The following is a 23,673-nucleotide window of genomic DNA, read 5'->3' as shown; positions in this document are numbered from 1 at the left end:
AAATAGAGTAATTAATACAATGGCATGGCAATAACTTAAAATATTACATGGCCAGAAAATGCAGAGTTCTTGTGTCATCATAAACTTCCCTGATTTACTTCCTTTCATTTTTCTATATTCAGTTTGGCTGTAGATTATGCTTCACAGTATGGTGTATGGGATAACATTAATTTTTAAACTTTCATATGCTTAGTATTCTCTCATTGCATTTGTTAATGTTGAGGCTGTGAACATGGTGGGTGGTTTTTTCTGCTTTATGTAATGGCCAGATTTGAAATAGATCATATTTTAAGGTTAAAACTTTCTGGTTTCATTGGCATGAAAAGCAGAAAATACCACCCTTATGTGTGCTTCCTATTTTCACAACAGGTGCCTTTTTATCATAAAAATAGCTCAGCAGCTGTCCCTTTGTCCTGCGTGCTACGCAGTGGCCTTTACAAAGCCAGGAGTAACTTTTTGGCATGGCCCTCCCTATGCAGGAGGGAACCAGCTAAGCTTCCTGAGTAACATCAGCCTCCACTAAGAATTCAGGTCAGGATCTCCCTGCTTGTTACCTAGCAACTGGGGGATACTGGTGCTTTCTCCTCTGACCGACTCCTTCCGCGTTAGAAACAGGGATCACTTGGGGAAAGGTTCAAGGCAGTGCTCATAACTCATGCTTTGGGAAGACAGAGTAGCCCCCATGCTGAGTATCTGATGAGATGTAGGGTGCGCCTGTCCAAGTCGAACTGAATTGAGACTTTCAGAATTCTCTGTGCAAACTTGAAAGTGCCTCTGCTGGTTTTGCTACCACTTAAATGTTTGGCAAGGTGACAGATCCCTTCTGAAACACCAGTAGCCTTTTGTGGTGTGTTGAATCTGACAAACAGGAACCTACGCAGGTAAGCAGCTGAAGAAAGTTTATGTCTGAGTTACTTTATGGGTTGTTTTCCTCCAGGTGAAATGTGTTTCTTGGTTACACAGGTGCACAACATTCAATTCTGGGACTATTGACCTGCCTTTGTACTTGCTAAAGTTTCACTGAACGGTAAGTAAAAAGGTTAAGTAGAAAGATGGACTGTATTCCCTTGTTCTTTGTGGTGTGTGTTTATACATAAATAGTTGAAAACAACCTTTAAACTTCTCTAGTTAATTTATTGTAGAACTGGCTAATGAAAAATCTTTAAGTGATCAAGAGTTATTGGTTGCCATGCTCTCACTGCAATTCGCTGCTTGTGGCATAATTGCCACAGCAAATAGAAAGCAGCAAGTTCCTCTGGCTATGTATTGTTTGCAGAGGCCAGCAATCATTGCCTCTGGTTAGTAACACAATGGGATTTGTTACTGCTTTTTGTTTCCTTTTAATAGATTACAAGAAGAGGCCCTTTGTCAAATGTAAAAATCAGAGCAATGTGCTATTCTAAGAAAAATACTTACCAAAAAATTTTGTCTTCCTTGTGTTGTAGCTTCTCTTCTCTACTCACAGATAGTAGAGATGGTGGGAATCAAACCAGAAGATGTTCATATCTAGTGCTGGTACAGGGCTGGCATGATAGTTTTCTGAAGGACTACTCCTCACAGAAAGTACAGTTTTCATATTTTGGAAAACATGGAAATTAATGTTTCTAGGTGCATGCAAGGTGCTTAACTTGTCTTTTTCGGATGTCTATACATATAATTTTTTCAGAAATATGAATTGATACAGCTCCAATTAACTTGAGCAAAGGCCTGCTAAGTGACATCAGCCAAAGATCTGGCTGCACATCTCTAGGACAGGTAAACTGTAAACATGTTTATATGGTTTTTGCACAGAAGATTATTGAATATGGACATAAAATACCAGATTACTTTTTAGCAATATATTTTAATTAGCTCTAATATGGAGCTGTTTAATATGAGTGCTGATTCTAAGGTGTTCAGAAGCTGATTTCTTCAGAGATACAAAATGTTCCTTCAATTGATATTTTCCACATTTAGTATTCAAGAAAGCAATTCCCAGAGTCTCACATTGCATACTTGATACAGCAGCTGCTTTGTAAGTGTGCATGTCCAATTTGGTATCCCAGACTTTTTGTCTCTATCATACTTATGGGAGAGCTCATACATTCATTCCTAGGACTCACAAGGTATGTGTCCACATAAGAAGAGAGAAAAAATATATACCAGGTCAATATCCTCATGCAGTTCAGGATGTCTTTTATTACAAAAAAGCTCTCCCACGTGTGTAACTTCATACTACTGTCTGATTAGGTGATGTAGGACAGAGTAGGAGAAATATCTGTTTGAGGAGGTGCTTCACATTTCATTTAATTGTTCTGGTCTCTAGGTCAACCACTTTCAGGAGACTGTTAACAGAAGAAACCCCTTCAGTAGCTTTAATCTAGCTCTTTCTTTCAGTAAAATAGTGCCCTCAGAGCATAGCGTGGGACCAGTGAGATTAAGTCACCAGCACCTCCTGATCTTTCCCCTGTTCACAAAGCCTGGTAGTATCCTCTTAGTAATACTCTCCTGGCACAGCTAGGAGCTCTGCTAGATATCTCATTCCCTACCCATTGCTGTGACTCACAAATATTTCAAAATGTTTAAAATAAAGGAGGCCCCTAAGCAAAGAGAATCAGAATTTCCTCAGGCTTGAGCCTGAGTATATTTGCCAACTGCATGTAAAAGGCTAAATATTTTCCCATTATACCTGCACCAGAGACACTCTGTAGATACGCAGATGGCTGGGCCCTTGCAAATTCAGCCAAGGGAGCGTATGCTGGCACTTTGGCATTTGAAAAGAAGCTGGAATGGGTCCTGTAGTCTGGTATTGGCAGCCAGCATCAGCATCTGGGTGGTTGGACATAGGAAACAGCCAAGTCTGGAAAGACTATTGAAACACTGGCCTTGCACGAACAGTGTTTCTTGATAGTAAATAGCTCAAACATGTACTTGGACTCTGCAGTAGAGTAGTCAAGAGAAGGCAGGTGAATGCTTTCTTTCTATTTGTCTGCCAACATGTGCGAGCCTAACTAAGAGCTGGGAAGCTTAAATCCAAGAGCGATATTTGTATCATTTAGCTATAGAGGCTGCCTGGGACCCAGTGTGTGGTTCTGGGCATCTGGCTGGCAGAAGAGGTGAGCTTGGAGTAGGGCAGGTATAGAGAAGAGTAAGTAAAATGTCAGGACAGTAGAGAGCTTATATCTGTAAGGAGATTAAGATGCCATGACTTACTTGACTTTGCGGAGGAAGACTGAAAGGGGAGATGAACATCTTCTCTAAATATCTGTGGCAAAAGAAAAAGGCTCCTTCAAGGAAAGTATTACATTAGCACAAAAACAAACAGGTATACACCAGTCATTTAGTTTGGGATTTTCTAACCAGAGTTACCAAATTCTGGAATAGCATTTGAATTTTAATAGTTTTCAAAATAAGACTTTAATCAGATTGTGAAGGGATTACATTGAGTGCTTGTACTGAACACTCAGAAAATTCACACTGATAGTATGTTCCCAAATTTTATTCTGAAACATAACGAAGCTGTAAAATAGAGGTGTACCAAAATGTTCTGCAGGATTTTCCTAAGGAATTTTCACCATATGAGAGAACTCAAAAAGTCCAGGCAGTGCATGGAGCTCCTGCAATGAGAAGGGCCTGATAGATGGGATGCATGTTACAGTGATAAGTCTTGCAAAGTCACAGAGCTAAAGAGCCTTTGTGAGCAAAGTGACTCATCAATGCCTTTGGACCTGCTCAAAGGATCAGCAAAGGCCAAGAAGTGCTGGGACCCTTCTAAGATGCCATGAGACTAATTATTTTGGACTTGACTTTCTGATTTGTTGCTGCAACTAGCTCCATACACGCAGAATTTTCACCTACCTCCCTGGGAAAGCAAGCAAAACACAGTAGTTTGAGGCAGGGAGTTCCCTCCCTAGGAGTGATGGGGTAATCCTGGAGGTCTGTGCTGTGCCTGAGAGACAAGTCGGTCCTGACTGAAACCGCATCGGTGGTTTCACTCTGCACCACCTGCCTTTGCAGAAATTATTGCAGACCCAAGGAGGTGGGAGAAAAGCCCACACAAGTAGGTTTTGTTTGCACATTTTTCGAGCTTTGATTAGGAACACTGCTCTGCCAGCCTCTCTCCCAGTGGTGTCCCCTTTGCTGCCCATGGGGATATTGTCTGCTTCTCTGTTTCTCTTCCTACATCTGGACTCTTTCTAGCATGTGAATGTCAATGGCATTTAATTTATGAATGCTGCAGTACATTTTGTTGTGCTTATGTAAAGCAGGCAGAGATCAAGCATTGTACAGTCACATGTAAAGGTGATGGCAGATGAGTGCTCTTTGTCGTGATGGATTTCTGCTGCATACTTGCATTTATATTTGTCAAATTACAGGCAGGAATTTTTTGAATTAATGGCAAATATTTCCCAACAGTAGTTACTTAAGTGCCTGCACATGTTAAATTAACCATAATAATCTTGTCATAGTCATGAATTAATAACCTGCATGTCATTGGGCTTTTGAGAATTGAAGTAAAACATTTGTGGTATATTCAAAGAAGGCAGCCTGGGGACAAAGGGAATGTTTCCAAATGGCTTTACATCCCTGTCCCCACCATCCTATCCCCCCTGCCATGTAAGCCCCAAAGGATATACAGGAACCTGAAAAATAGGTTTAGAAGGGGCAGAAAGGAAGAGATCTCCTCTGCAGAGAGGTGTCTCTTTCAGGTAAAGTGAGTTAGACTTATTCACTCCTCACATGTCTTCCTCTCTCCATTGCTGAGAGGGAGGTGCTGCCAGAGGCAAACGTGCATGCAAGAGATTTCTGACAGAGATCTTAAGCATCGAGGAGCTTAACAAAAAAGGTGCTTATCATGTCAGAAGGAAATGGGGAGAACTGTCCCAGTGGCAGAAAGAAGAGGCTCAGAGCAAGTGTTGATGTGGGAAAAGGGAGATATTTCTCACAGTGTATTCCTTACCTGTCGCCAATGGAACCCCTTCCAGCAGAGACCTGGGGAGCATGATCAGGTTCCCTTTGCCTCCTGAGTTTCACTACCCCACAAAGTGCCAAGGGGAGCTGGGCCCTAGGCTGGAGAGGGCACCTCAGTCTATGCCACTGGCTCCAGCAAAGCTGGACCAAGGAACAGGCCTGGAGCTGAGCATTGCTTCTGCATGACAGACTCACTTTGGTCCCTGCTCTGAGAGTTGCAGCTTGAAGAACATCAGGAGAAGTATTTAACCTTTCTTGTGAGGAGAGGCTGCAGGAGCTGGGCCTATTTAGTCTAGAGAAGAGAAGAGTGAGAGGGAATCTTATTAATGGATATAAATGTCTCAAAGGCAGGTGTCAGGAGGATGGTGCCAGACTCTTTCCAGTGGTGCCCAGTGACAGGATGAGAGCAAAGGCTATAAACTAAACCACAAGAAGTTTCACCTCAACATGAAAAACTCTTCCTTATGTTTGAGGATGACAGTGCAGTGGAACAGGTTGCCCAGGGAGGTTGTAGAGTTTCTCTCTCTGGAGACATTCAAAAACCCACCTGGACATGTTCCTATTTCATCTGATTCAGGTGACCCCATCTTGGCAGGGGGCTTGAGCCAGATAATCTCCAAGGGTCCCTTTCAACCCTAAAAATACTGCGATTCTGTGATATGCTTTCTACTTCCCAGTCCAAAGGAGTGAGTGGGCTTGTGCAAGTGGCACACTAGAGACTTGCCTTTGGATTTCTGACAAGGTGACAGTGAAAACTAATAGGCTGCATTCAGGATTTTGACTTTCAGAAGTCTGCAAGTCTGAAGCAGCAGCTGGAGGTGATACATACAGAATGACTCGCCAGAGGTTATATTTGCTGAGATTATTGCTGCAGGAAAGGAGCAAAGGAGAAAACAAGAATCTGAGCTAGTGGCAGTTATTTCCATTTGCTCATATCCTTGCTTTGGAGCACAGTGTGGTTTGGAGCATAGACCTGCAAGTAAATGAGATAAGAGCTACAGAAAAAGGTTTCCTCTCTTTCAAATATAAAGAACAATTATATCCTGAATGGACAATAAGAATGAAAAGTTTTCAAGTTCATGTCATGAAGGGCGTAAATTACAAATAATGATGGCTCTTACATTGGTGAAATCCTGGCTGTTTTTCTCATAGACTGTGGAGAAAGGTTCCAAACAGAGATGAAAAAACTCAGCCGTGGTGTTTATTGTGGCAGGGACAGAAAGCAACATTCCAGTCTTTTTGTGTAGGAAATTATTTGGATTATGAAGTCCAACTTAACTGGACTCCTACCTGAAACCTCTGAGGAAGTAATGTATTACAGTGACCTTGTGTTAAAAATCTCATGCTCTTTTTTCTAGAAGTGATCTGAATGTTACTGGTGTGGAGGAAAGATAAAGGAGCCCGTGGCTCATCTGTCTCCCATCAATGATCAAGAAAATAATTATCATTTGAAGGCTGAGAGGGCCTAAATGGGAAGGGCCAAAAGAGGCTAAATAAGGTCCTTTCCAAGTAAAAGCCTGCCACATGTACTACCTCAGAGCAAGCCTTGTACAACAGTTAGACAAGAAGCTGTTCAGCTTTGCATTTGACCTGTGGGGTTTAATGCAACAGGAATGTGGAATGTGTTTACAAGGTAGCAGTTATTGCTGAAGTATGTGAGTGCTGTTGCCTGGGGAAGTTTCAGAGGATTGTGACTGTGCTGACAGTGGCTGTACCTCTTGAATGGACTGTGTGGATGTTGGGGAAGAAACTGTCCCCAGAGTCTGCAATCTACAGAGGGAATGCAGGGCATGATGCTCCCCTTCTCCACCACGTCCCACTGCCATCCCATGGCTTCAGCTGGATCTCACTCCATTCCTGCCGCTCCTTCGTGCTAGGATGACCCAGGGGGGTGAAGTGGCCCTTGTGCTGGAAATATGGCTTCTTGTTATCCCTGCATCCGAGGGGATTCCAGGTTAGCACGCGGCTGCAGTCGGTTCAGCAGAGCAGTCTGGTCTGGAATGAGGTATAGCTGAGGACTGAGAGCCTCTGATGGCACCTTTCCTGAGCAGGTCCTGGAAATCAGCCTGCTTATGTTCTGGCTAATCTCAGCTGGTACGCTGGTGTTTCTCTGCCTGGAAGGGCTCAGGCTTCTCCTAGAAATATCTATTTTGTTTTCTTTGCATTTCCAACTTTTTTTTTTTTTTCTATTTTAAATGTCCAATATTAAAACTATTCTGCACATGGTTTGTGGATGATTTCAATAATTACTTCATCCTTCCAGCACAGGAATTCTCAAGGAAGCTGGTAAAGCCCAGCTCTTTATTTCATTCACTTTCCTTCTTACATAACTTTGCCTAATTTTCATTGCACTAATGGTAAAATATTTGGAAGTAGGTCTAGGATATAACTATATTCTATATTCAGTTGAATCCAACATTTTAAAAGATTTGTCATTAACTTTTAAAGAAACTTAATAAAACTGTTGAAATTACACTGTTGACTATTCCACACATTATGGACCTGTGAAAATTGGGCCAAATTCAACTCTAGATGTTAGCAATTGATCTCCTTGTCTGGTTAACTTGGCCCACCAAGTCTCCTTCAGAATAATAGATAAAGATGAAGAAGGATCTCATTCCAGGTACTGCTAAACACTTTCTGCATCTTAAACTCCCATTAACCTCTGCACTGTACAAGAACACCCTTACATTAGGCTAATTGATGGGGCAGCAGGTGTCAGTGAGCCATTGCTCAGGGCTTGCTGTGCTTCCAGGGCAGATTTACTCTTTCTTCACCACAAAGGAAGTGTGTGTGTGTGTGTATGTGTGTGAGGTGAATAGACAATTTATTGTATTCATGGTTCCAAAAAAGCAAGGAAGGATCAATGGAAGACCTGTTATATTTCTGTGAATTTAAAGGCATGGAGACCTTATAACACTTGTTGATATTTCTACTCGTTCTGAATACCAAAAGACCTGGTATAATTATTTTTGTGAAATAGCTTCAGGAATGTTCCTAGTGCTGAATGCAACAGTAATTGCAATTGCAATATGTAGAATCAAATGTAATTTTGTTCTAGCTAAAGAAAGACACTTTATTTTCTATTGCTTTTCGAGGAGAGGCACGGTGAATTTTTAATTCTTCACTGACCCTTGATTCCAAGTAATGTTAGCCTGCTATTGTCAAAAAAGTATGACCTTCTTCAGAACATTACTAGCAAAATACTGTATGTGAATACTCGATATTATTTATGTTAAAAATACAGATTGCACTTCTATCAGTAAAAATGGCTGGTACAAACCTAAAAGTCTGGTAGTGTATTGAGCTGTTTGTGCTCATAAATATGGCAAAGGATCTCTGGTAGGCAGTTTGCAGGGGAAGGTCTTGTGTCTTTGTGTAAAACAGCTATGCCCTTATTATCCCTGAATGCTCAGGAAGGAAAACCAATGTGTCTCCTTAACAGTTCTCTTTTTAGTCATGCTTTCCATGTTGGTGGAATAAATCTCTTGGCCCTTCTATCCAAATCAAGAAGGAAAGTTACTGCATAGGAATAAGACATTTCACATGAGTTTGCTTTATTCTTTTGCCTATGCAGACCCCTCCCTCCACCCCCCTTGCTATAATTCTTTTATATGGTTGTTTGCTTTGCTTTGGTTTTGGCTTGTTGGGGTTTTTTGTTTGTTTAAAGAAAACATGCAAGTCAAGAAAAAGCTTTTCCTGTGAACGAAATGCGACCTTTGTGAAGTTGTATACCCTCATGTTACTGGGCTCTATCAGGCAAGGAAGTTCCCTTCACCCTTCTGGAACAGCTTATTCCCTGCACTATCCAGGACACCAGACAGACAGTCCTAGTAATGCCTTCTGACCTCTTTTGTTTATGTGTTCTGTAGCAATGCACTGTTTTAAAAAAACAAATCTCACTCCTCCCAAGCTGCTTTGGAGGACAGTTTATTTTATGGAATGTTTCTCACCTCTCTCAGAAGGAAGGTCTATTAATTCTTGGGGGAGAAAAGGAGATAGGAAGGGAAGATTTTTACCTCTCCCTCCCATCTCTTGGAAAAGCACTGTGATTGTAATAGAGAAAGGAATGTGCTGTTGGCAGGGGCATGGCAGAAGGGCTGATGAGGCTCTGATGAGAATCTGCACAGCGTTTGGAATAACAGGGGCAGGTGCATCAGAGGATAGTTTGGGCTGGTTAGGCAAAGGAAAACACACACTGCCCAACAGCAGTAGAAGACTGAAAACAACTGAATGCCCAGAAAACTCTTCAAGGTTTGGGAAGATTCCTCAGTTGTAGCCCCTAAAGCCTCACTTGCTATTCATGGCAGGCCTTGCCCTGTTTGCACAAAGGCTCGGGCTTGAAGCCCAGCAAATTCTATCCTATCTCCCTGTCCAATCTTCCTTTTAGCAGGTATTTTATTACATGACATCCCTTGATGTCTCTTCTCAGTGATCACAGGGACGTCCAGTACCACCTTATGTTTACATCTTATGCAGCAGGAATTTGAGTGATAGATGTGAGTACTCTAAAGGCAAGGGCTGATGCAAAGGGGCATTAGTGTGTCCATAGTTACACACTGCTGGTCCGTGTGGTACAGCACCCTGTGTTGGGGGTGTAAGAATAGTAAACTCTGCAAGGAACAGCATCAGAAGAGGTATGTGCTGGTGCAGCTGACTTTTATTAGTTATTTCTGAGAGAAAGGGCAAATCACTCACAGCTAGCTCTATTCATTTTGACGGTGAGTGGGAAGAGGATTAGAGGATCCTGAACTGGCAGTTTTAAAAGAGAAAGACATTGACTTTGTGTTCAGACTGTGTGTTCTCACCTGGATACTGGCTTAGGACCTGTGCAGCCATGGAGAGAATTCTGGCAGCAAAGACACTTGAGCCAGCCTTGCTCTGAGCACAAGGAGTGGCTCATAGACTCACTGCACCAATGTGGTTGTGCAATATGCAAATTTTCTTTTAACGTAAAAGCATGCTACAAACATGACATCAGCTGGAGATAAACGTTAGCCACAAGCAAGGAAACAAAACTTTTTATTATCCAATAATGCAGATAAGAAAAGATGGGTAAAGTGTAGCAGCTTCAGTGCGAGACAGATTAAAATGGATAGCAAACTATCATTTAGACTGCCAACCATTTGTGAAAATGGTTTTTTTTTGTTTACTGATACACACCATTTGAACAAAATGGAAGGAGAAGCTTGTCTGTCCAATTTTCAAAACAAAAGGCAAAGTTGTATACAAAAAGTGCAAGGATGTATTTTCTTCATGGTTTGGCATGAAGTTTATTTTTTTATGTAGACTTGGTAGTAGAATCCAGTGCAGTTTTCTCAGAAAATGTCCTCTCTGAATAATTATCTTTAATAATACAAAAATTATGAAGATGAAGCTAGAATATGTACAGATACTGTATAGATCCTGACATATGGTAGAAAGGCAAAATGACCCTTCAGTCCCAGTGTTGGCACTCTGGATAAAGCTTCTAGGATGGCTGAGTGTATGTAAACATGCACTCAGGTGCATTTGTTCACTTGGTTAAAAATTTGGAGGCCAAATAAAAATGAAAAGTGAAACTCCTTTGACCTAATGAGAGGTCTGGAGCAGGAAAATGTATGGCTTTGGAAATGGGGTTGCAGTTATGAAATTCTCCTGGTCCTTTTTAGGAGCTTTTTGGATTTGTTTGTACAGACTAATCAGATTCCCAGAGACACTCCTAATACTTGGGCTCATATGTGCTGTGCTAGCTCAGGGGGAGCACTTCACTCCATGCTTCTTAGACCTCCTGTTGCCGGTAGTTTATCTTAGAAACAAAAGCTCAAGATGATGGCTGCCCTTTGGAAATGATTCTGTAATTGAACCTACAGTGAGAGATTTAGTTTTGGCTAGGCTCAAGCATTATCACTTGGTTGCACTTAAAATTTAGAGTTTGAAAGGAGTGGACAATGATCTCTGTTAGCAGGAGGAGTTCTGAGCAGAGAGGTGTGTTGAACAGCAGGGTTTCTTGAGCTGTGTGAATACCTGCTTACTGCCTGGCACTTCCTTCTGCCACACCCTGCACAATGTTTTCAACACAAAGTCTCCCCTGGCTGCACAGATAAACCTTTGCTTGGGAGGCAGGTGATCACAACACACTTTTGAACCTGTGCTATGCCAAGGCATGGCACCCTGGGGCTGTGTGCAGGTGGTGCTCTTGCTAATGCACATGCTGGAGAGCTGGAGTGTCTCCAGGGCTGTGAAAGCACTGCTGACGTGCCTGGGATGGCAGAGGACCATGGCAGGCACTCTGAGCTTGCTCCCTCTGGAAATTTTTGGGCTGTCCCATTTCTGCAGTCCAAGTGACAGGAGAAGAGGCTGTGGGGCCTCTGGATGGTGCCTTCATTTCAGGTTTGACTCTTCAGAGAGGGCGAGAATGAGAAAAGGCTGCCTCAGTCTTTGCTCCTGGCATTTGAGATGATTTTGGGTTGCTTACTCTCTCAGCTAGAGAACTATCTCTGAGTATTTGGGTTTTCCCCAGAATCCCTGCTTAGTTTTCTTCTTTACTTCCCCCCCTGCCAAGTCTTCAAGGCTGTGTAATATCAGTAGGAATATTAGAATATGGAGGTGTTCAGAGAAAAGGGCAGCTCTTACTCTCATGTGAAATAATTTTCCTAAATTCAGATTTTTTTACCTCCTTACGTTTCTACTAGAAAAGGGATATTCTTATACAAAAGAGAAATGAAAGATGTAAATTACTGTTGTTTGGTTTTTGGATACACACTTTTGCCATTTGGAAGGGATAAGAAGGGGAATAAAAACCTATTGTGCTGCTATATTCCATCTCTATTCTCTGCAATGGCATAGTCTCAGATGTATTTCTTGTATCACAGTCTCTCAAAGGACCTAGGGAGGACGAAGGAAAGTGAAAAAAGTCTGCTGGGGAAAGTCCAATATAGCAAAAATACTGTTATAAACAGGTAATATTTAGCAATTCATCAGCAGACATTATATTTGGCTTATAAAAGCTCATAATAAATTCATAACCCAAGTACCTCTAGTATTCCATTGTGAAAAGAACCACACATACAGTGGGGGGGGAAAAAGGGGGAAAAGGGTGTGGCTTCCAGTGGTGTGGTAAATCTCGCCCTTGCTTACAAGGGAGAACCAATGCAGGTTGCTTCTTTAGGACGAAAATCCTGCTGAATTTTCAGATCACAGGATGATTTAATTAAGTGATGGACTTCAGTAAATCCTTGGGGAAAATGGAAATGAGAAAGCTCAGCAGCCAAGCCTCTAGATCCAAGCATAAGTGCACAATGAATGCCACCAGTCCCAGTGGGTGCCAAATTCAAAGCTGCTGGATTTCATCAGTGTTTCATTGCACAGCTCTTAAGCTTGTAGGCCATTGTAGATTTTAAACAAAGCTTTGAGGGTGAAAAAATTTGGCTCCAGAGCAAAAACTGCAATCTCTGTTTACATCAGGGAAATGACAAGCAGTTGCAGTCATACCAAGGGTAAACTGGATTTTTTTGTTTCTCCTCTTAGATATCATATTTTAATCAAATCTTTCCTATGATGAATATATTAATACTGGAGGCTTTGTTGCAGATGCTGAGGAGAAGGCTTGAAAGATTGCAAATCTGCCTAAAGATACTGTTAAAATACATTATAAGGAAAGAAAAAGGATTTTGGGGAAGATATAGAGAGTATGGTTCTCCAAGTTTATATGTTTGGGAAAAAAAATAGGATTATCTCTTGGTGGTGAAAACCTGTGTTTCTCTGACAGTGCAAAGGAAGCATTTAAAAGGAAACCCAGCTTCCCCCATGTTAGTAAAACCAACATAGTAAATTTTAAGGTAGAAATGAATGGGATTGTCTGCAGCTGGGTTTGGTGAGACACTAAGGCAGGCAGAGCATCACAGAGGGATCTCTGGCAGCTGCTGGATGCTTAGCAAGGACCAGTATTTCTTCACACTGTCTTGGGATACTGCTCCAATGCAAACCATCACTTGGCAGAGTGCTCAAGTAAGTGGCTACGTGTCAGCTTCAGCATTTGCTCAAAACCAGGGTTGGCTAAAAATTAATCTGTTGACTTTTGAGCATTTTTCTGAAAACCTGAACACATCACACTGCCCAGAAGCATTTTGCAACTTCTTCCAGTCCTCTCTGCTGCCTGCTAATTCCCCACCCCTCCGTGCCAGTCTCAGGTTAAGGAAGCAGGTGTCCCTTCATCCTTTGATGCAAACAAATCTGCCTTTGGTAATAGAAGGCACAAAACTCTTCCTTTATCCTTGGTATGGGGCGGGTGACTGCACCTCGCTGCTCTTGTCATAGTGTGTGTTTGCACAACATAGTGATTGCTGCAAGGGCTGCTGCCACCTCCTACTCTGTGTCAGCCACCATTGGCCTGGGACAGTCACACCGCACCCTAGGTTTGGGCTGGAAACTTGTCTTTTGAACTGAAAACCAAATCCTTATAATTGCATGACGAATTGAGAGGCAGTTTTTATTAAAAGCCTTACAGTCGCCCCACTGCAAACCCAGTGTTGCTTACCTGACCTAAACTTAGAGTATTTATTTACCATAATTTAAAATAAGCATTTCCTTGGTGAGGGTAAGAGAGTCTCTGGGCTTCTGGACAGGAGGTTGAGGTCGCTGGTATTTGTGCTCAGTGTCTCCTGTATCCCGGTGCCTCTGACCCATGCGTTGGGTTGCTTTCTGTCTCACTCCAAAGTTACCTTACCTGGAGAACCTTCCTCCCTGCACACAGCCTGGGTCTCTTGGTAACTGTCCCACAGCAAAGCAGCCAGGTTTTTCCCCAGGTGACACTGAGCTGTCATGGGATGACTCCAGCAGCAGTGGTGGGACCTGGTGTTATGGAAATTACACATGCCAGCCACAATAATAGTGTTTGATTAGGTTTCTGCTGAATCAATAAGCAGAAAGACAGAGTCTTCTGTAAAAGTATTTTAAAAGTACAGTAATTTCACGACTATAAGGCGCACCCTTTTGACTAAAATTTTCCCCGGAACCTGGAAGTGTGCCTTATAGTCCGGTGCGCCTTATCTGATGGACAAAGTTCAAAAAATTTGCCTACCTGGAAGTGAGAGCTGCGAGCCGCGGGGGGAGCTGGCAGCGCCATGGCTGCCAGGTGGAGGCGGGGCGGAGTGGCGGCGGGCACACCCCGGCCCCGTGGAGGCGGGACGGCCCCTCCAGAGGCACTCCCCGGACCCGTGGAGGCAGCACGGCCCCTACACAGGCACCCCCCGGCCCCGGTGAGGCGGCATGGAGGGGTGGCGGCCATGCCCTGGCCCCGCTGGATACAGGCAGGCCTGGGGGCCCATGGCACCGCCCCTGCTGGGTACAGGCAGGCCCAGGGGCCAATGGCTGCCAGGTTGAGGTGGGGCCTCGGCCAGAAACCGCGCGGGGGGAGCTGGGGGTGGAGCCTCACTGCAAAAAAAAAGTGCGCCTTATAGTCCGGTGCGCCTTATCTGATCTACAAAGTTGCGAGTTTTGCCGACTCCCGGGGGGTGCACCTTATGGTCGTGAAATTACTGTACTTTTTATTAATAACATTACAGCCTGAGTTGGGCATCTCTCAAGAAGGTCCTTAAACAAAGAAGTCCCTGGATGACCTGCTAAAACAGTACATGGAAAAATAGTATCTTTCAAGCAATCTTTGTGTGTTTTGCTGGCAAGTAACAAACCAAGTTTAGAACCACCCTCAAATCTTTCTGATTTTCTTTTTGTCACTCTGACATGTGATCCTTAAAATAGTTGCAGATGTCAGAGGCAGCTGGATCCACAAATACACTTGCTACTATATTTTATTATAATAAATAATAATAAAATATTATTAAGTTTCTGGAGAGTCATTCCCCTGTACCTCAACAAAACCCATTACTATATTTTCTAGTAGTCATTATATGTTACTCTGGTCTCTATCTACATTCCTATACTTTAGTTCAATTCACTTGTCTCCTCACAAGCTCTAATCACATTTTGGAAGTTATCTCTGTCTAATTATAACAGTCCCAACCAGGATCAATCTGAGCCCAGACAGCCCAACAGGGCAACTCCACATTTTTTTTCCAATTGTTTTATCTTGCTCTTGTCCTTCAGTGACAGGCCAGCACTGGCCCAGGATGGGTCGTATCCAGGACAAATAATATAAAATAATGATGCACATTGATCTGTATCTTCCCTTAAACTAGGAATTTATTTCCCTACATAACCAAATCCCCAGGATTCCAGGGGTGGTGGAATGTGAGTACCACATACACACATATGGTGGCTAAGCACCTCCGTCCTTCTTGCAAGCCAGGGCACCAGCCCTGTACTCTTGCAGAGACACAGTAGTGGAGGGCTGCCTTCCTCTGGGTAAGACCCACTGATTCTTAAATAATGTTAGGAATCAGCAAAAACATGTTGGCCTAAAGAGTTGCTGTGTAAGGAAAGAAAGAGAGTGAGGATCTTACTTTAAAATGCGCAACTGGCAAGGAGAGAGCCCATCAAAGTTCAGTGTCCTTCTGTTTCCTCTAAGTGAGGAGATTTATGCTGCACCCTTAGTCACATATTAGTGTCCCTCAATGTTTGAGGCAACCAGTGGAAACTATCTTTGTGACCTCAGGTGTCACAAAATAAATCACACTAATCTTTGCACGCATTATGATGGAACTAGCTTGTTTTTTTAAATTGGTTTTATTCTCTAGAAATTTGGCTGCCAAGATTTGGGACAGGAACATAATTCCGGTTTGTCAGGAATATAATGTATTACCTGATTGAATTTTGCCAGAGGGAACATGTTCATACTTGCCTGCATGTTACCAACAAACATTGTCACTGTGTGTGGGTTTGTCCCCCAGTGGCTTTGCTATTGAGAGCTAGTGAAGTATGGCATACAAACATTTGGATAAAAAAAATAGCCTCACCTGAGTGCAGCTGGATGCAGCAGGGTGATGCCAGTCAACCACAGATGGGAATGTGAGTTATGCCATCCACAATTTATATAGAGACTGTAGAATCCCACTTCTGGATGTGTGTAGCTTATAGATGCTACAGGGCATGGATATGACAACTAGAGCTTTAAAGGTATTGATTTACATTGCTACTGCAATGTGACAGCAGGAATCTGAGACACCCTGTTTAACAATTGACTAGGTATGCCACAGCCCACAATACATACTTATCTGTCACCTCCCAGTGGACATTTACTTTAAAAATAAAGGTATCTTAGAATCACAGAATTGTTTGTGTTGAAATGGACCTTAAGGAACACATTGTTCCAACCTCTCTGGCATAGATAGGGACACCTTCCACTGGACCAGGTTGCTCAAAGTCCCATCCAGCCCGACCTTGAACATTTCCAGCAGTGGGGCATCCACAGCTTCTCTCAGCAACCTATTCCAGTGCCTCACCACCCTCATCCATGTTTTTTCCTAGGGTAGGTTCCTTATTAATTCTCCATATTTCAGGCAGATGCCCTTGACCAAAAGTTTCTCGCTCTCGTGTTTGTGTTAATTCTGATTTGGTTCCTGGGTGGTGGCAGGGGGTGTTCCACACCCAAGCTCTGGGTCTGTGTGCTGCAGCAGCCCTGGAGCAGTAGAGGTGCCTTTGCTATGGCTGTCCTGCAGCCGTGCTCTGTGGCCCAGCTGAAGTGGCTGCAGATGGTTCAGGTGATGTGTTGTGGTTTAGACTCGAGTAATAAAGGTTTCATTTCCATTTCACTAGCTCGTTGGATTTATGAGCCTTATTTCTTAAGTCTCCTGCTACTTCAGTGGATGAAAGCAGCCACAGTCTACTCACCCTCCCATCCAGGCTGGGACATGAGCATCTGCCACCATTACAGCCCAAAGAGTGACTCTACAGCACTTCACTCACTATCCAATCAATGGCTTTCCATGACTTTCTTCTCCCTTGACCATGAAATTATGGCTCTCCAGATGAAGAAAAGAGAGCACAAACAGACTACTGCACCAGAAATATAATTTAAATTAGAGTTATAATGTCTTCAGGCTTTGGACATGTGCAGTTTTGCAATTATTTTTTAGTTTAGGAACCTTAGTAAGCAAAGTAATATTTTGCATCCAAAAAGTAGAGAAGAGAGAAGAAAATAAGAAAAGCAGTTATTTTCTTTTTACTTGTATTTTTCTGTTACTAATTCTCCCTAACTTTGTTATCTGTGCAAAAAGAAAGGAATAGAAAGAATCACTAACTTGTCCCAAGTTTCTTTAGAAAGAAGAAAAACCACAATCTGTAGAATACTTCAGATTGGATATAAATAAGGGAAAAAACATGGAGTTCTCTATTGTTGTTAATTGTACACTTATTCAAATGCTGTAATTTTGTCATTTTGTCTCTGATCCTGAATGGGCTGAGAAAGGGAGAATCAAAGAAGCCCACCTCCTCTGATACATGTTTTTTAGAAGCATTCAAGAATTCACCAGTCAGTCTTCAGACAGGAGAGGCTGGTCAACTAAACTGTCAAGTACTATTGTTTTCTCAAAGTCAAATAATCTGTGTAATCTATTATACTTTAGCCTAGTAAGTACTATATGGGATAGTTTTATATATTATGTATGTTTTATGTATATTTATATATAATATATGCACATATGTTTAGATGCGTATGGAGACATATATAATGTAAGCATACACATAATATTCTATTCTATATTTTTATATTTTAGTAACCTGCCTGTATGTATGTGTACACATATATAGCAAAGTTATTTTGTTGATGCAACTAACACTTTTTGTACCTCCTTTAGTGATTGCCACATGAGTTCCTCAAGGATAATGGACCCTAAGATGAGAGAGGCTGAAGGAGATGGAGAGGACAATTCAGGTATAATTTCTCACTTCCCCAGTGTAGCAAAAGTGCTGTCACTTCTTGAGCTTCTGTGCCTTATCTCTGTCACAGAAGTGAATTTGTTTGTTTAGAGAATGCATTCTGCCTTTCTCTTCCCCTGTCTCCAAGAGCTGTTACATGTTTTCAGCATTTTCAGAGGCTTGAGATAAGATTTTTATAGCATCTTGGGACCAAGCTAACTTTTTTACCCAACAAGATCCAAGAGTGAGTGAAATGCTGACAGGGTTGCCTTGCAGTGCTGTCATGCCAACTTAAACAGGCCAAGCACAAGTTGTTGGAATTCTTGTGCAAAACACTGATTTAATTTGAAATAGTTTCCTTCACAGAGCTGCGACTGATCCTAATTCAGGTGTTTCTTCACTGAGCAGACTAGAATTGTTTTTCAAAGTTTTTGCTTGATTCCTAGATGAATACTTTGTGATCCATTGAATCTTGTAATTAGCATTCAAAATATTCTCAGTGAATTATAAACCCAACATTTTAAAAGCATTAGCCTCCTGACACCTGTGCATATTCACCTATGTATGCCTTTTCTATATTTAAATTGGTTTTGGTATCATTGGTCTTATCATCCCTATTTAGCTTGCTGAACAAAGGCAGTGGGTTTCCAAGTAATAATTTCTTTTTCGTAATACCAGGCAGTTGAGACCAAATTTTTCCTTCACAGTTTAATTACCTCAAGAGGCAACTAGAAACTCTATTAAGAATAATTCTACACCACTGGTTATTTCTTATGTCTCAAAAACACTGCAATCCATTCTCCAAGATAAAAGTAATTTCATACTATCAGTACAGTCTTGAAAGAAATTAAGGCAACAGTGGACTGTGTTGCATTTTCCAGGAAAAAACTTCACTTATGCAAAAAAATTATAAACAAATATTATTGTTCAAAAATTTGCATGTGCTGCTGTTTGCATCTTCTTGATGTTTCTTCACTTAGGAAAGAAAAAATCAAAGTTCAAATCTTTCAAGAAGTTTTTTGGCAAAAAGAAAAGGAAAGAGACGTCATCTTCTGTAAGCAGCAGTCTGAAGTTGTGCCAGTCAACAAGTGATGTCGCAGCCTCTCATGACATGCGCATTAGTTATGATTCTGAAGATGAACTTGAGTAAGTCTTTGGACTCTGTCTGGTAAACAAATACAAAATTACTACAATGTTTGTAGATCAAAGGCACACCAAAATTTCCACCTCCCCTTGTTCATAGTGATGTATTTTCAAATAGATGCTTTTCCTAGGAAAGTACAAATTAAAATGGTTGATGCAAGGCAAATAAGAAGGGAATTGGATGGGATGTAGCAAGAAATATGAATGAAAAAAAGATTTCATTTAATCATAAATAAGCCTTGGGTTATAATTTCAAAAGAATGTAATTCCCATCTTCAAAAATGAATTAGATAACCAATTTATATCCTACCAGGATTGTCTTATGCCCCTAAAATGTAACTACTAAGGATTGTTAGAGAAATTTAGATGACTAACCATTTATGGCAGGGTTTGAAAAAAAGGAAGGAGTAATGGAATGACTGCAACTGAAACCAGCAGAATCCAGAGGTTCTGAAGCCTTTTTTTCCTCTGTATATATGGGGTACATCTGACCAAAGGAAAAATGTCTGCATTTGAGTTATAGAACCACAGATTCATAGAATGGTTTGAGTTGGAAGGGTCTTTAGAGATCATCCAGTTCCAACCTCTCTGCCATGGACAGGAATAGTTGGTTGCCAGCTGCCTTTTATAATCAGGGAGAAGTCAGCATTACTAACAGATTGTGTCATACTTATGCATGAAATAGGCTCTGGAGGTGCCTATATCTCCCCACTGAATGTAAACAGGAGTCTGGGATAACCACCTCCAATGTAAACAAATGCGATCTGATGTCTGAAGTTAGACCAGATGAGTCCCATCCTGTGTACCTTTTCGCCTCTGAAAACCCCGTGTTCATCCAGATTTTGCAAAAGTGTTACCCACCATGAAAAGTAAACATGAGAAACTTGGTCCAAATATTCAGATATGTCTCTGGATGGAGAGACAGACTGAAGAGCCCCTTGGATAACTAAAAAGCAAGTCTTTGCATTGGTGGATGTTGTGCCTCTCAGAACAAGCCTCCTGGTGCTCAAGCAGGGGGTATTGCTGTGCCCAGGAAGGGGAAAGGAAACCATCCCGACCATTTAAAACGACATTATTCGATGTGGCCACCAGGCAGCGCCAAACAACCAAAATAAATTATTAACAATTACTTTTCTTTTTTCTTTGATGGTTTGGTTTTGTTTGTTTTTTTCTTTTTGCTTTCATGGCATTGGCAATAGTAATGTTAGTTAGTCCAGCCTGAAGCCCTCGAAGTTCTGGGCTGGCAGCACTAGGTGGTGTGTACTGCTCTTGTTTGACAGCTTATTTACAAGACGTGGATTGTGAGATTTTCTTTCCCCATGCATGGTTTAACAAGGTTGTGTCTGAGTGGGTGCCATCTCTGGCTGTTTTAGCCATATTCCTGTGCTGTAACCTGAAGGGTTGTTACATTATTGTTTCTTAATATTTAGTTAGACAGACAAGGATCAGGAAATTATTTGAAAGGAAGGAAAATTAATTTGAAGACTCTTAATCTGAGGAGACACGTAGGATACCTCCATTATGTGTCTAGGAGGGAGGCATCTGCCAGAAAGAGGATATGAGGATGGAATGCTGGGATAAATGTGCCCATGCAATGACACTGCCTGTGTGGCTGCTGCCCTTGTTGAATGTTGGAGTGTGGGGCACCACTGCAGCCCTGACTGGCACCTACTCTGCAAATTGCTGTAAATCTGTCTGACCTTGGAAGCATTGCAGAGAGCACATTTTCACTTAGATAAATTGCTCTTCTAATGTCTCTAATGCATTAAGCACAAGTATCAGGCTTTCCTTCCTTCTGCAGCAAGAATGTAGATCAACTCTTTCCTGCTATTGTTTTATCAAACATATTTATAGCAGCCACTGTGAGGGAAAATGTTACTGTCTGCCATGATTGTTTGTTTGTCTTCAATGTCTCTACAACAGTATCTAGGATCCAGAAATACAGTTCTTTTGTCTTTTCTGCTCAATTAACTTAATAGTTACATAAACCCAAACAATTCTCTGTTCTGCACTCATTTGCCATCTCATAGCTCCCTGATTTTAAAAATTTGAAAAAGGTACTCTTGCAAAAAATGCTGTGTGCACATGTTTCTTCTCCCTGCTCAGTCAGGGTATGAGCTAAACTGAGGAAATGAGCACAAGAAACCTCCTAGCAGCTAGCTGTCTGTGAGCCTCCTCTACCTTTCCCATAAAGAAGCAAGGTGCTCATATCCCATATGCACCATTTGCAAAAGAAAATTACGTAAGACATGCATCAGAAGTAAGAATATGACAGAAACTGCCCACAAAGCATCTCCCACTTCCTCTAACTAGACCACAAAGATTGTCCATGAAAAAATGTTTCCCACAGGCTCATAAGAGAAAATCTGAGGAATCTTGATGTAGAGCACAGCACCTTTTAAGGATTTTTGCAAAGGATTCTGCATGAGGACTACATTGCCTGAAATGTTTCTACTAATGATCTATATGGCAGAGATATATTAAATGCTGTACCACTTTTAGATAGTACAAGGTACTTATTCTTCCTATGGTAATGTTCACTCATTTGCAAGACATGGTCTTACATTAGCAAGAAGTCTCAGTACAGACTCATTTATGTGAACTCCATTTTGCACCTGGCCATAAGACATAACTCATCATCTGGAGTTAAACTGTCTTTAACCTGGATTCAGTTTGTCAACATGACATATAACAGCATTTACTTTATTTTTTTTGTTTGTTTGTTTCGTTTGGGTTTTTTTTTGTGGTTTTTTGTGGAGTTTTTTTTGTTTGTTTGGGTTTTTTTAAAGGTGTTACTTAGATTACCCGATTCCCCTGAATGACTGTATTCATGGAGAAGTCTGGAATCTTGTTTTTGATGTATGCTGTGCATCTGTCTCCCATTCCACATTCAGTAGACCACTTGAGTTAAGAGAAATGGCAAAAAAGTTGGCACGTTTTCACTAATTTGTTATATTATTCTAGGACACATAAAGGCATTATGGGAAGCAGAGCTTTGTCACATGATAGCATTTTCATCCTTGAGACTGGGCAAGAGCCTGCAAGGCCAGTAAGAGTGTTTTCTCAAGAAAACGTTTCTGATCGGATTAGAGCTTTACAGGTAATTTACACAACATCATTTTTTTTCAAATGCAAGAAGTGGAATGTCTTTCCAGGCTTGATTTTTTTAAAATAGTATTTGTTATTAGTAAGTAATATCTGTCTGCAGTTTACATGAAATGTTGCATTTGTTAATTAGACAGCAGTATCCTGTCTTGGTTCTACATAAATGATAGCTGAAAAACTGGTAGCTTATTTGGCTCCCTAAGATAATATGTAAAGTCAGATGTCCTGGGCCCTGGATCATTCACTTGTGAAGTTAAAATAATGGCAACTCATTGACCTCAGCTAGAAAAAATGTTCTGGGGAATCCTCCATCACTATCATAAGCTAATGTATTTTATGCCACACTGAAGCTGAAACTCCAGCCTACCATGAAATTGGGGCCTCCGCCTCCATTTGGGCTTCATGCAAAGCGAACAGAGGACGCTGGGACCAGTTCTGAAGATGATGGATTACCCAGGAGCCCTCCAGAAATGTCTTTGCTCCATGAAAGCTTAAACTCAGGCATGAGAACAAGAGTGAGTAGTTACAGTGTTGACAAAAATGAGTGTTTAATGACTTGTTTTGCCTATATGTGGATGGCAGAATAAAGTATTGGTTTTAGGTATCCGTATTTTACCTCTGAGCAATTCAGAAATACCTTACTCAAACTGGGAAAACACACTCTCTCTGTAAACAGCTACTTAGAATCTGTGTTCCTGTTAAAACATAAATATCACAACAGAAAATGCCGAACTAGGAAAAAGAGTGTGTGATTGTGTGCATGCATGGGAATGCTGTGTTTTTTATGGAGACTATAAAGAGCTGCCAGGCATTAAAAAAGGCTGAAAAATCTGTATTCCACCTTGAGTGTGTTGATAAGAGAACTCTCTAATGTTCTTCTAGGTTATAATTGGAAAAAAGAAACATGAAATAATCTGATTTTTTTAAATGATAGTTTTGTTAGACATAATTTCATTCTTTATCTGCATGTCTTACACTTTATGTTTGCGGTGCCCTTGCTAATCCTTAAGATTATAGAGCAAAATAACTTACATTGTCAGTACTTTTGTGCACTTTGTGTAGATGGTTTTTGCAATTATATCCACCTTGTTTGTCATCTTTTACTGAATTTCTTCCTCATTCCATCCCACAGTTCTCTGATTCTCACAAGCACCTTAGCTCTTTGAGTTTAGCTGGAACAGGCAGTGAAGAAGAAGAACAGGTAACTTCTGCCAAATGTATTGTGGGACAAATAATTACCCATAGTAATTTTTAAAAGAAATATAAAAGAATATTATTTTATTGCTTGTCTGCTGCAAAAAACAACTTTGTATGCATGTAATTGCCTGCCTGTCTGTTTGCTGCTTTAATGTCTGTCTGTCTAATATAAAAACTATGATTATTTATCACCATAATTCTGATACAAAATAATCATCCATTGATAATAATTGTCTCTAGAAAAGCTCATATTCTTTAGTAAACTTTAGAGACATGTTTTAATCTTCAAGCACAACCAACCAGATTTAGACACTTTTTCAAAGATGGAAAATTGCAGTAAAGGCTACTTGCGTTACATGCATGGGATAAGGGAGAAAGCTTATTGAAGAGATGGGAACAAGCTCTAGATTCTCTGAAATCTGCCCAGATCCTGCTTTAGTTGTGAAGTTACTTTCCACTGACACAGAAAGTGTTTGCCTGATG

General features: G+C 41.2%; 1 protein-coding gene across 3 annotated transcripts in view; it reads left to right on the top strand.

Moving 5' to 3' along the window:
* Window positions 1–597: 597 nt before the first annotated feature.
* Window positions 598–23,673, top strand: part of CRACDL (CRACD like) — a 47,063-nt gene continuing 23,987 nt past the window's right edge. For 2 of the 3 annotated variants that reach the window (XM_033052727.1, XM_033052725.1), the window contains exons 1-7: window positions 598–881; window positions 964–1,027; window positions 17,685–17,761; window positions 18,726–18,891; window positions 21,853–21,988; window positions 22,344–22,508; window positions 23,126–23,194. In XM_033052727.1, the coding sequence (XP_032908618.1) occupies window positions 17,695–17,761; window positions 18,726–18,891; window positions 21,853–21,988; window positions 22,344–22,508; window positions 23,126–23,194 (603 nt within the window). In that variant the 5' untranslated portion in view covers window positions 598–881; window positions 964–1,027; window positions 17,685–17,694. The remainder of the gene's footprint in view (window positions 882–963; window positions 1,028–17,684; window positions 17,762–18,725; window positions 18,892–21,852; window positions 21,989–22,343; window positions 22,509–23,125; window positions 23,195–23,673) is intronic. The other variant, XM_033052726.1, reaches the window with a different exon arrangement.

This window comes from Catharus ustulatus, chromosome 2 (assembly GCF_009819885.2).
Source record: "Catharus ustulatus isolate bCatUst1 chromosome 2, bCatUst1.pri.v2, whole genome shotgun sequence".
NCBI lineage: Eukaryota > Metazoa > Chordata > Aves > Passeriformes > Turdidae > Catharus > Catharus ustulatus.
The sequence above is the reverse complement of the archived record's forward strand: the minus strand, read 5'-3'. Positions and strand labels throughout refer to the sequence as shown.